At 39.7% G+C, this 12,758-nt stretch overlaps 1 protein-coding gene across 4 annotated transcripts in view; it reads right to left on the bottom strand.

The window, feature by feature from the left end:
• The window catches only part of IQCA1 (IQ motif containing with AAA domain 1), a 138,176-nt gene that overhangs the window by 105,214 nt on the left and 20,204 nt on the right, over positions 1 to 12,758 (bottom strand). For all 4 annotated transcript variants that reach the window (XM_033111418.1, XM_033111417.1, XM_033111420.1 and 1 more), the window contains one exon: positions 797 to 1,002. In XM_033111418.1, the coding sequence (XP_032967309.1) occupies positions 797 to 1,002 (206 nt within the window). The remainder of the gene's footprint in view (positions 1 to 796; positions 1,003 to 12,758) is intronic.

Raw genomic sequence — 12,758 nt, 5'->3', positions numbered from 1 at the left:
CGGCCAGTTCCTGATAACAGAAGTTCATGAACACAGTTAATTCTCATTAACTATAAAAATGAAGGTTTTAATTATAACCCAATGCAATTAATCAGAAGACCATTCATTTGAAACAATGCCTTTTTACCTAAATTTCCACGATTGCACAAAATCATCCCAAGTATATTTCCCCAGATATAGCCGTGGAATTGGATAGGAATGGAAGCCTGCACGATTCACTGCCCATATGTAGCATTCCGGCGCCATTCTGTTCTCAGCACCACACATGTCCTAACAGGACCTGTCATTTATGTGGGGGACGGGGCATACGAAAAGCAGACGGTCGCAGTGCAGTGGTCCGATGGCCTCAGAGCGGTCTCAGCGCTCTGCATTTCCTAACACACTCATGAAGGGTCTGAGTCCCGTCCTCTTGCCACAGACGAGGAAACTGAAGCACAGAGAGTTCAACAACTCGCCCAAGGCGACACAGATATTTCTCGGGGAGCAAGCCTCCAGATGTGTGTCCGTAAGGATTATGTGGACCACCTGGAGGAGCTCAGGGGGGCACGATGCTCAATTCCACGTGGTCACAGGAGCTTTATATGGACCACATTTTTAAAAAGCAGTACCAGCAGTTTCATTACAAACAATTAGTTCCTGAATTCTTAGCCTTGACATTTCATGCTCCTAAAACAAAGCCGAGCCCTCCCCCTCCCTGTGAATCTGTGTAAACGTGTTCTGTGCTTACAAACACACAGGAATCTCAGCCACTACAGCAGAGATTGTCAGGGCTTATGGCTCTGCCCCTCACGCTCACCTGCATTCGATGAACCAGTGCCGGATCTGGTCTTGAAGGTTCTCCTTGATGTCGGGACCTTCTGTTAACTTCAGGTCATCCTTGATTGTAACCAAGGCTTCTCTGTAGTCCTCTTCATGCTTTATCTGCACCTCATTCCGCAGGCAGGTCACCTTTTCAGCCTGGGTTATGGCAGCACTGACTTCGTTAAACATATGAGGTGGATTCTGAACGTAAAAGCAAAAAGGTAACTATTACAAAGGTTACAGAGCTGCTGAAAAACATGAGACACTAATGAATTATGTCAATATCTTCAGTGGTGCCTTCCCCAAAGCCCATAGGAAACACATAAAGAACATAAGAATCAGATCTGGCAGGAAAATTTGAAAATGTGATTCACCAGCATGGAGGGAAAGACGCAGCCCCCTCCATACCGTGTCCCAGAACCTGGGTGGGGGGCGGGCGTTGTAAGTCAGCTCGAAACATAAGTATTCAATAAACCTTTAAAAAAAAATCATTCCAACTACAGAAAGTAAACCTTTTCCAAACCTGAAATCGTAAAAGTGCTAGAAGAAAACATAGGGCAAAAGCTTCTTGACATTGGTCTTGGTAACGATTTTTTGGATCGGACATCAAAAGCAACAAAGGCAACAGAAGTAAAAATAGGTAAGTGGGATTACATCAAACTAAAAAACTTCCGCACAGCAAAGGAAACATTCAACAGAGTGACAGGAATGGGAGAAACCTCCAGCAGAGGAGAAAATACAGTTGACCCCTGAACAAGTGGCCTGCATGGCTGCTAGGGTTGAAAGCCAAGCAGAGGAAGAGAGCTAGTGGGTTCACTGCTGTGATTCTAACCTTTCTCTTAATGCCCCCTTCAGAACAGGATCTCACCTGGCTCCTCACTTTGCAGGAAGAGCGAGATAAATGTGTGCACCTACTCTGCCAAATTCACCAAAACTGCCGGACATAACTATTGTGGTCCTTTGTTTGGAATTGTTCAGCATCAATATGTTTGAAGGTTCTCTCTTGTCAACAACATATAACTGGATTTCTAAAACATAATTAGAATTATAGAAAAGAGGAATTTCATTCACTTACAGGGATGAAATACTTCGAGCTAATCCTGCCACCTTATGTTTTCTATCTAACACACTTTCTTGTGTTTTCTTTCCTATCTTTCCTAGCTTTGTTCATTCTTGTCATGTAGTAGTTTAGAATTTATGCATCTTAGTTTTAATCTTCTACCAGTTATTCTCACATGTTAATGTTAAAATTAATGTTAAAATTCAATGTTACTGTTAAAATTTTCACGTTAATTAACACCTATATTTTTACCTATGTCTAGAATTGCTCAGTATCTGCACAATTTCTTTGCACAAGCCTGGGAACCTCTGCATGCATTCACTTTTCCTCTTCCAACCTCTCATTCTATAATCATAGCTCACGATGAATTCTTTTAATCAGTAACTGTTTAAATTTAACCATAAGTTGTTCTGATTTCTCTGTTTCTTCTTCTTCTTTCTCGCATTCAGTTTTCATTTTGCTGAAGCACGTCCTTGAGTGTAACTTTCAGAGTGGATATAGTCACCCATAAATATTCTAAGTACTTTCATTTCTAAACTATTTTCATTCGGCCCCTTCTACTTGAATGGCAACACGGTAGTCACCCTGGAGGATACTTCTTTTAACACTCAGAGTTGCGAGCGACTAGCTAGAAACTTATTATCGTTCCTTTGTAGATAAGTTGTTCTACTCTTAGGATGATTTACACTTGGAGTTTTGAGAATTCATCAGGATGTATCTAGTTGTGGGCATTTCTTCATTCATCATGTTCTCCATTTGATGGGTCCATTAAATATAAAGAATAGTATCTTCTCCTCTGCAATTTTCCCTTCTATTATTTCTTCTTCTTCATTTTTCTCTCTCTGCAACAAGTATTAGATAAATGCCAGATCATAAGACTGATCTGAACTTTTCTCATATTTTCCATCTCCCCTTTATCTATTTGCAATATGTTATAGGAGATTTCGTTGGCTTTATCTTCCAGAACTAATTTGGCTTTCAGTTATGTCCATTTATTATTTGAATTTATAATTTTAAGGGGGTTATTTTTTGTCTTTTTGAGCATGCTTTTATTTTCCCAGAATTTTTTCTAATTTTACATTTGTTCCTTTCTTGTTTTTAGTAGTCACTTTGGGGAATTTTTTTTTTTTTTTTGAGATGCAACATATCCTCAAACATACTAGTGAGTTATTTTTCCCAAGTTCTCTTTATTTCCTCAAAATTCTGAAGAGGTTTAAAGACATACAGATTCCCAGTTCCATCCTCTGAGTGAGGAAGAACTGAAAAACTAGTAGTTTTGGAAAATCTTCAGATGACAATTATCCAAGTTTGAGGAAATTATCCAGGTTTGAGGAACTAATGGCTCTAAAAAAGAGTTTGGCAAACTGCAGTCCACGGGTCAGAACTGTGCCATTACGTTTTTGTAAAGAAAGTTCTTTGGAAGACAGTTGTGTCCATTCATTCACATACTGTCTATGGCTGCTTTCACGCTACAATGACAATGTTAAATAGTTGTGACAGAGACTAGATGGCCTGCAAAGCCTAAAATAATGATAACAAAGAAGAAAGAAGAGGAAGGGGAAGAAGAGGGGGAGTGGGAGGAGAAAGCAAAGTAGGAGGAGGAGAAGAAGTTGTTTAAAAGAGGAATCAAAGAAGATGCACGTACTTCTTCTGAGCTTCTACTGTACAAGCTCACTCTACAGAAACAATCTCTTAACCATTACAACAACCAGCCAGGCAGGTATTATCAGCATGTAAGGAAATGGAACCAGAAAGGCTAATGAACTTCGCCAAATTCACACAGCGGGCAAATGGCAGAGGCAGTTCATTTGATCCAAAGCTATGCTCTGGGGTTTTGGGGCAGAATGCCAGGGTTTAAGTCCTGGCTCAGCCACTTGCTACCTCTGTGGTTTCTTACAAGGCACCGACTCTCTTAGGCTCAGTTCCCTCCTCTTTAAGATGGGAACAGCATTAGGCTGTGAAGATTGAATGGACATTGGCCAAACTATAAATTTCAATCAATTACTTGGAAAAAAAGATGCTCCGAAAGACTCAGTTCATGTCATATACTAAAATAAATTCCAAATGGATGAAAGAGTTAAATGTAACAATAATGTGTGTGTGTGCGCGCGCGCACACACACACACACACACACACACACACACACAGTCTCCAAGAAATATCTATGAACTTCTGGGAGTGATTTCTCAACTGGAAACCACAATCCAGATGCTGTTAGACTATAGCATCCACTTAATAACATAAAGTCAAGTGAAAAAAGACGAAAAGAAAATCACACATTTATGATAAGGGGAAAAAAACCCTAAAACTACTTTAAAAGTGAATCTGGGTGGTGAACACACAGTGTGATTTATGGATGATGTGATACAGAATTGCACACCTGAAATCTATGTAATTTTACTAACAATTGTCACCCCAATAAATTAAAAATAAATTAAAAAAAAAAAAAGAAAAAGTGAATCTAGAATAAGAATTATAGAATCATTTTAAAGAGCAATGTTAAAAACAAACGATCTAAAAAAAAAACACAAAAAAAACCAAAACCAAAACAAACGATCTAAATTGCCTCACTGTATATACAGGTGTTCAAAGGCATGACTTTATAGTATGTATTTTGTCCCAGTAAAGAGATAGGAATTTCCTTTATTTAATCATTTTTAAATCCAACTCTTAAATCTTCCAGGTAATGTTGTTTTCATTCCTCGTGCTTACATTTTAAATACATGAAATGAAGTTTGTAATTCTCGTACAGATTTTTACCTCGTCTCGCCAAGGACTATTTTAAAGATCATCATTGTCATGAATGTGTTAAAATGGATTTCTGCGGCAAAGGACCCAAATTTCCTCATCTCTGATGAGTGTGTAAAATTGCACTGAAGTCGTGCATTGATGCTATGACTCCCTTACTCTGTGAGCGACTCACGATATGGCTTCTACCCCCCATGATGACGTAACTGGTCGTTTCTAGCAAATGTCTTCCATGGGTGTACGAATACGTAAACCATACTTTAGCTGGGCTTTTCTCCATTATCCCTAGCAAGGAAGCCACGAGGAGGTGACTGATTTGTGTCTCGTCAATAACCCTATCTGAAGTGTTTAGCTAACTTCCTGACACTTCCGTGATCTTTGAGGGAACCGGAGAACGCTCTTGGCTCTCGGCGTGGAGCTCTGCCACCACGGCCTTTCCCGAGAGCTCTCTACTCACAGTCACACCCATCTGTGAGGCAGAAACGAGGATGTGGTCTCCCATTAAACAGATGAGCACACTGAGGTTCGTGATTACATGACTTTCTCAAGTGATTCCGCGAGAATGAAGAAGCGAGCAATAAGGGTCCTCGAGTCCTTTGCTTCTGTGCTCCTCCTATTAACATGTGTGTGTTCATGCGTGTTCCTTGATGTAGACTTTCTCTGACAAAAATACATTTGGGGTCACTCGTAGCTTCTTTGTCTAGTTGCTTTTGAAGCTAAAGGTTGGCATATATTTAGGTCTTCTGTTAACAAGCAGCTTTTCCTTTGGGCTAAAACATCTTGTCCCCCCCTTAGCAACTCTGGTCACATGGAATTCAAATTTGTAAACTCAACTCATTTAAAAATAAATTACGAATATTAAAGGGAAATAGAGAACATGATAATATACGATATATTGAAATACATTGGCTGTAGAATAATGCATCTTAATGAAGGCTTCCCATGTGAATAAACCATTATATTTACAAGCTTTCCACAGTTAATGACCCGGAACTGGATAACGAAACCTACGTTTATGGCAAGGTCCTCTGTCAGCAAAAAATATACATATTAATAATTGATGTTGCTGTAAAAACAGGATATAAGATGATGCTTCCTGGGTTTGCAGGGAAATAGGACTCCATGGTCCATTAACTTAACATGCTTATCTAATGTTTCATGGGCTTTGTCTTTAAAAATCCTTGTTCAAATTAGTAAGATAAAATGGACATTTGCCCAAATGAAAATCTGTTCAATTTATCAGTCACAAATACACTGGCAAAGAAGTGATTTAATGCGGGCAACTTGCTTATTGTCTTGGGGGGTTTGTTTCTTTCCTGGTGGGTGCTTTGTCGTCCTGCAAGGCCCAGGCCAGATGAGCAGTGAGGGAACGGGAGCCGTCTATTGAAGCAAATGACTGTCTTGCGGCATCTCCTGCCGTCCTCGGCACGGAGATTAATTAGCCCTGGCCGCCTCCGAACACAGCAGGGGCCGCGCTCGTCAGAAAGCACTTAGCGGCCCTCTCTGTCAGCTCATCGGCCGGCGCCACACGCGGCTCGCTCTAATTTTGCCTGTGGAATGGATGCCTCACGCTGGGGCGTGAACGGCTCTTCAGTTGGTCCATTTCATGTGTGCGTGTGTGTGCTCCTTAGTTTATGAAAATAAGCCATTTTGTTTCATCATTTCATTTCAGAGTAATATATCTATATTTATATATCTGTGCTTATACAAATATACCTACTCATAAAGACACAGCCAGCAGGAGAAGTGGAAAAAAGGCTGTACGGAGACCCCCCGCCAGCAGTTGTCTTTGCCCTCTGCTCATCGTACAGTGAAGTCCTTATTTTAGGATGCCACAATTTTAGTGGGTGAAAAACTGTTAAAGCACAAAAATGTTCTAGTCTGTGAAGACTAATTTCTAAATATTTTTTTAGTAATTTTAAAATTTGCTTAATTACGAGCTGGGCTAGAATAGAGCCTAGCTGATTGATTAGTGGTGGAAGCTTAGTCTCCTATTTTTGTGTCCAACTTTCTTTAAAATGTTTTAAAATAAACACTTTGATGGCACTTACCGTTTCCAAGGCACTATTTTAAGTGGTTTATGAATATTAACTAATTTATTCATCGTAATAACTACTATCATTTCCATTTTACATATGAGGAAACTGAGGCACAGAGAGGTTAAGGAACTGTCCAGGGTAACACAGCCAAGAAGTGGCAGACTGGCGCTTTGGCCGAGGCATCCATTTCTGGAATCTCTGCCCTTACCCTCCATGCTTTGCTGTATCTTTCCACCGATAGGTTTCTTCTGGCTTAAAACATTTTGTCTGAAAATGGTTTATTACGGGTTCTATGGAACAACAGTTTTGAAAAAAATGTGCATTTGTAACTTAGCTTTTGTTGAACAACCTTGCAAAGAGGTTGTATGATTTATGCTACCCCCAACACTGTACGACAGAGCCTGTTTTTCCATACCTTGTCAATAACGTGACATTAACCTTTTTGATCTTGGCTAACTTAAATAGGTAAAAAATGGCAATTGAATAAGCATTTTTGAATCCTGAATGACGTGAGCATCGAAACCCATGATTATAAGCCATTGGAAGAAAAATAACAGTGAACACTTATCTAGTGCTTACTGTGTGCGATGTGTCAGACACTATTTTAAATGCTTTACAGAGATCGGTTTCTTTCATACTTAACACAAATCCATGAGCAAGGAGCTTTGCATATGTGGAACTTGTGGCACCAAGAAGTCGGGTCACTGGCCAAGTTCACACAGGGAGCCAATGGTGGGGCCAGAAGCTGAACCCAGGCAGGCTGGTTCCAGAGCTCATGGCCTCAGGGGACTCTGTACTGGGCCCTAACCTGAGATAAACAAGGCACATCTCCTGCCCTAGGATGTAGATGAAAATAAAATATCCTGGGATCAGGCGACAAAAGGGAGGGTAAGGAAGATAATTCTTTTCATCGTTTAATTTCTGATGACCTGGGACAAAAAACAAGCATTAGAAACAACTTAAAATCGAACTAAAGATTCCCAAGTCACTTTCTGGAGCAAAAAGACACATTATAGCTGATGGTCCGGCTAGGTCTTATATTTGGGGAAACACAGTAGATCATAAAAACCAAATAACGAGAAAGAAAACGTTGACTTCTCCTTTTGTTCCCAAAGCCTCTTGAAGAGGACTGTGGAAATCACAAAGATTATTCCGGGTCCCTAGTTGAGCTCTGATCTCCCTGTCAACCTGTCTGAGAAGATTCCACGTACACCTGTACCAGGGTCACTGCATATCTTGGTTTGCAAACTTTTTCCTGGCTCAACACACACTGTATGGTGCATGGCAGCCCCTGTTGCCTTAAGATTCCTCCCCTGGCAATTAGACAAGGCAGCTGCACATCAGATTCAGACCCTGCGGGCTGCTCCCACTCCACGGCTAACAAATCTGAGGAGCAAATAACAAAGGCAAGATATTTTACATTCTGAAATCAGTGGCCTGCGTATTTTAGGCGACAACTTATTTTGAAGTATTTTGGGCTTTGGTACACAGAAAAGTGATCACGCTTCAGGATGGTTTTCCATCGTAAGAAATCATTCAGTTGTCATGACAACCTACTGCAATTTTCCAACATGATTAACATCAGCCATTGCTTGAAGGCGCACCATCTCTCCTGAAGTCCGTCTAACAGCTCTGCGAAATTGGTAGCACTACTCTGCCCTGACAGAAGAAGAAACTGAGGCGCAGAGGGAGGGTCGGTATGTCGCTCAAAGCCCCCCACTGGCCCACAGGGTAAGGCAGGGCCACGGAATGCCTGGTTCTTTGTCACCATGGTGGAGCAAACCCTCAAAGCTGGTGCGTGGGGACCCGCACTCATTTCTAAAAGGCTGCCTCCCTCCGGGACACTTAGGGAACAGCTCTTTTGCATTTCAAATATAAAGGAAAACGAACATGAAGCAAAACAAAACCTCACAAATCATGGCAAATCCATTTTTTGAGAATAAATTTATTTCCTGAAATGAGCAAATGTCATCTGGAACCAAATATAGTGAATAAGACACATGACCAAACTGGACGATGTGGCTTTTGGCTGCAATTCAAGTGTGATTATTAAAGAGCACTTCATTTTGATTCTTCACTCATTTTGGCTTGGACAACCATTGCCTAAGGGGAGCTCACCGGTATGGACGGAGGGCAGGGAGGCCCAGGATACTGCGTGTGGAGTCCTACAGAGCCTGGGAGGGCGCGCTCACGGGGCGCCCCAGCTCCTACTTGGGGTTATTTGGTAATAAGAAAGAGGTGTAACTTGTTGACCAAAAAATAATCTAGCACATAGCTTGTTTCACGTTAGGATTTGAAAGTGAGCAGGGTTTTATGGCGCTTCAAGGATTCAGTTGACACATCTGCAAAGTGACAGTTCTTTCTCTTCAATAAGTGTCCCCCCAGTGTTCATTAAAATCCAAACACTGACAGCTTCAGGGTGACAGAAAGTATAGGACGGCCATGACCGCAGGACACATTATTTCAAAGGGATCCACAGAAGGAAATGTATGATATTCCTTAAGTTTCCTGCTACTTGATCCACTCCATTGGTTCTGCCAATTAGGAGAACTGCACATGAATTTTTGGAGTGCTATTTATTCTCCTTTGTAGATTTTAGAATATAAATATTTAAAATGGTCATATCAAAAAAACGTATATGACAATGGTAAGAAAAACGGTCGGTCAGGAACTCAAGGCATAATGATGTTTCTTGCTCTATTGGTTTCAGTTCCTAAATAGTCGCCCCTGCAAACATGCCAAGCTTCCAATAAAGATACAAATCCAGTTCTGATCAAATAAGTCAATGGTTTCTACGCTGGCATGACGTAACAAAATGAAATAATAGAAAAATGATATTTTAAAATGAGTGGTCAATATCTTAATTAGTGATAGAGTGGAAAACATATTCAATCGAAACTACTTCTTGGACTTGGAGTAACAGATTTTTATGGTTATCAGCCAATGAACAGAAGATATTATTCCTTATAATAAATTGAATCCATATATTTCTCAATGGTATAAAATTTCAACAGAGCATGAATACCAAGAGAAGACATACCAGAAGAAAAAAAACAAAAGCAAACCAGAGAATGTCACATTTAATAGAAAACAGACAAGTTATTCCCTTTATACTCTCCCAACACTATCGCTGAAAAACAGACTTTTAAAATTTGAGCTGAGCAGATATAAACTACAAAGTAAAACAGAGAAATCATATTAAAGAACACGGAATTTTATCTTTATGTGGTATCAATGTAACATATGAGTAAGACTTCAGTATGAAAAGTATTGTCTGGCCGTTCCCTTAGTTTCCGGCGTGAATATAGGAGATGCTCAATAAACGCCGGCTGAATTAAATTAAACGGAAATTGTTGAATCAAAATCGCTGCTAACATAAAATTTCATGTTAAACTTAGATGATCTTAGATTGAATCTTCTGACTGCGATTTTAAGTTTTAAAGTAGAAAATTGGAGATAACCATTGTTTTTATCATTACATTTTATATGTGTGTGCTTCTTAAGGGTGGAAAAGAGAAACAGCGTCATATCATTACTTGGCTACACGTCTGTATACACCCCAAAATTTGGAGATCTTAGGAGAAAAAACCGATAACATTCTATGGTCATTTGCTTTTATTTTTAAATGTGTATTTTTCCCCCACTTAATGAAGTAAAATATAGACAACTATGGACAAAAAAATCTTCCAACGTCCCCACATTACAAAATGAGCACTATTTGAACTTGGTATATTTCCTTTCTTTCTTTTGTATGTACACGAATGTGTGTATATATTTAGTTAAAATCATACCACATGCATAGTTCTAAATCCTGTATTTTCACTTTGGGCATTGTCATGTCTTTAAATATTAGTCATAAACATACGTTTTCAATGGTGGCATGCTACCACATTAATGTAGGTAATCATAAATTATTTAACTCACTACCTCCCTACTCTAGAACACTAGAATAGTTTCTTTCCAATTTTCATTATTGAAAAGAACACCAGGAAACCTCTATGTACAGAAATCTCTATTTCTGGTGATTTCCTTAAGATACAAATAGAATTGGGGGTGAAGGATATATACATTTTATGGTCTTGCTGCAGTTTGCTAGCAGTTGTTCAGAAAGGCTGAACTGACTTAACTCATCGTGTACGAGAATGAGCATTGAGTCACACTCTGGTCAATAATTATAACTTGAAAAACCTTATTTTCTTCTAAAAAGACAGATACAACGTGCCCCACTTCACCAACTCTAAGACGCATCTTTTTCACTTTACCATATCTGGAATTAGGGATGGATTAGGGATGGACGTGTATTAGAATCTAGGATGTATTTTGGTTTACTTGACCAAACATTTTTTTTTCTTTAATGGCAAATAAAAATCACGACTAATCTTCCAATTGATGACATCTTGATTCAATGAAATACTGTCTCATTTAATTTTTAATTTGTCTTTTTTTGGGTCACTAGTGAAGAGTCATGCTTTCTATAGAACCATCTCAGTATACATTTCAATGTCCCAGTGAAGTTCAAAAATGTTTTTTTAATTGTGGTAAAAAACATAACATAAAATTGATTAGCCATTTGTAAGGATACAGCTCAGCGGTGTTAAGCATATCCACATTGCTGCGCTACAGATCTCTAGAACTTTCTCCTTTTGCAAAACTGAACTCTGTGCCCTCTGAACAACAGCTTCCCATCCCCTCCTCCAGCCCCTGGTGGCCACTGTGCCACTTTCTGTTTCTATGAGTCTGACTACGTTAGACACCTCAAAAGAATGGCCGCACACAGTGCTTGTCTTTTTGTGACTGGCTTATTTCTATTAGTATAATGTCCTCAAGCTGCATCCATGCTGTGGCACGTGTCAGGACTCCCTTCTTTTGATGGCTGAATAATATTCCACCCAGTGAATTTTTTTAAATCATAAAAGTCTGTGACAACTGGCAGACATTGCTCACCCACCTGATTCTTACAGCATGACTAAACAACTAGGAAATAAAAGCTGGGCTTGGGTTTCAAGGGGTTTTCCATTCTAAAAATAAATGTTGACCTGGTTTTGAAATTCCAAGATCAAAGAACAAAGGGCCCACAGTGCCCCATGCTCTGCTCTGTGTCACCCATAGGCTGCTGACCGCTTGATTTTTCTTGAAAGGGAAATCAAGAATGCAGATGATCCCAAATTTATAAAAGACTCACTCAACTTCAAAAATACAAACAACCCAATTAAAAAATGGGCAGAGGACATGAAGAGACATTTTTCTAAAAAGGACATACAGATGGCAAGCAGACATATGAAAAAATGCTCAATCTCACTAACCATTAGACAAATGCAAATAAAAACCACAATGAGATACCACCTCACCCCAGTCAAAATGGCTATCATCAATAAATCAACAAACAACAAGGGCTGGCGCGGATGTGGAGAAAAGGGAACCTTGTGCACTGTTGGTGGATTGCAGATTGGTGCAGCCCCTGTGGGAAACAGTATGGAGGTATCTCAAAAATCTGAAAATGGAACTACCTTATGATCCAGCAATTCCACTCCTAGGTATCTATCCAGAGAAATCGAAAACAATAATTGAAAAAAATTTATGCACCCCTATGTTTATTGCAGCACTATACACAATAGCCAAGACATGGAAACAATCGAAATGCCCATCGGTAGATGACTGGATTAAGAAACTGTGGTACATTTATACAATGGAGTATTACGCAGCCATAAAGAAGAATGAAATCTTACCATTTGCAACAACATGGATGGATCTAGAGAACATTATGTTAAGTGAAATAAGTCAGACAGAGAAAGACAAATACCACATGATCTCACTTATATGTGGAATCTAAAGAAAAGAATAAATGAATGAACTAATCAGAAACAGTCTCAGAGACACAGAGGAAAAACAGCGTTGCTAGATGAGAGGGGGTGTAGGGATAAGGGGGAAGGTGAGGGGATTAGAAAGCACAGTCGGTAACCACAAGATTGCCACGGGGATACGAAAGTCAATCTGGGGAATGTAATCAATAATGTTGCAAAGATTTTGTAGGGTATCCGATGGACACTTGTCTCGTTAGGGAGACCACCTCAGGGAAGATGTAGATGCCTGATCACTGCACTGTACACCTG

This window comes from Rhinolophus ferrumequinum, chromosome 8, assembly GCF_004115265.2.
Source record: "Rhinolophus ferrumequinum isolate MPI-CBG mRhiFer1 chromosome 8, mRhiFer1_v1.p, whole genome shotgun sequence".
Classification (NCBI taxonomy): domain Eukaryota; kingdom Metazoa; phylum Chordata; class Mammalia; order Chiroptera; family Rhinolophidae; genus Rhinolophus; species Rhinolophus ferrumequinum.
The sequence above is the reverse complement of the archived record's forward strand: the minus strand, read 5'-3'. Positions and strand labels throughout refer to the sequence as shown.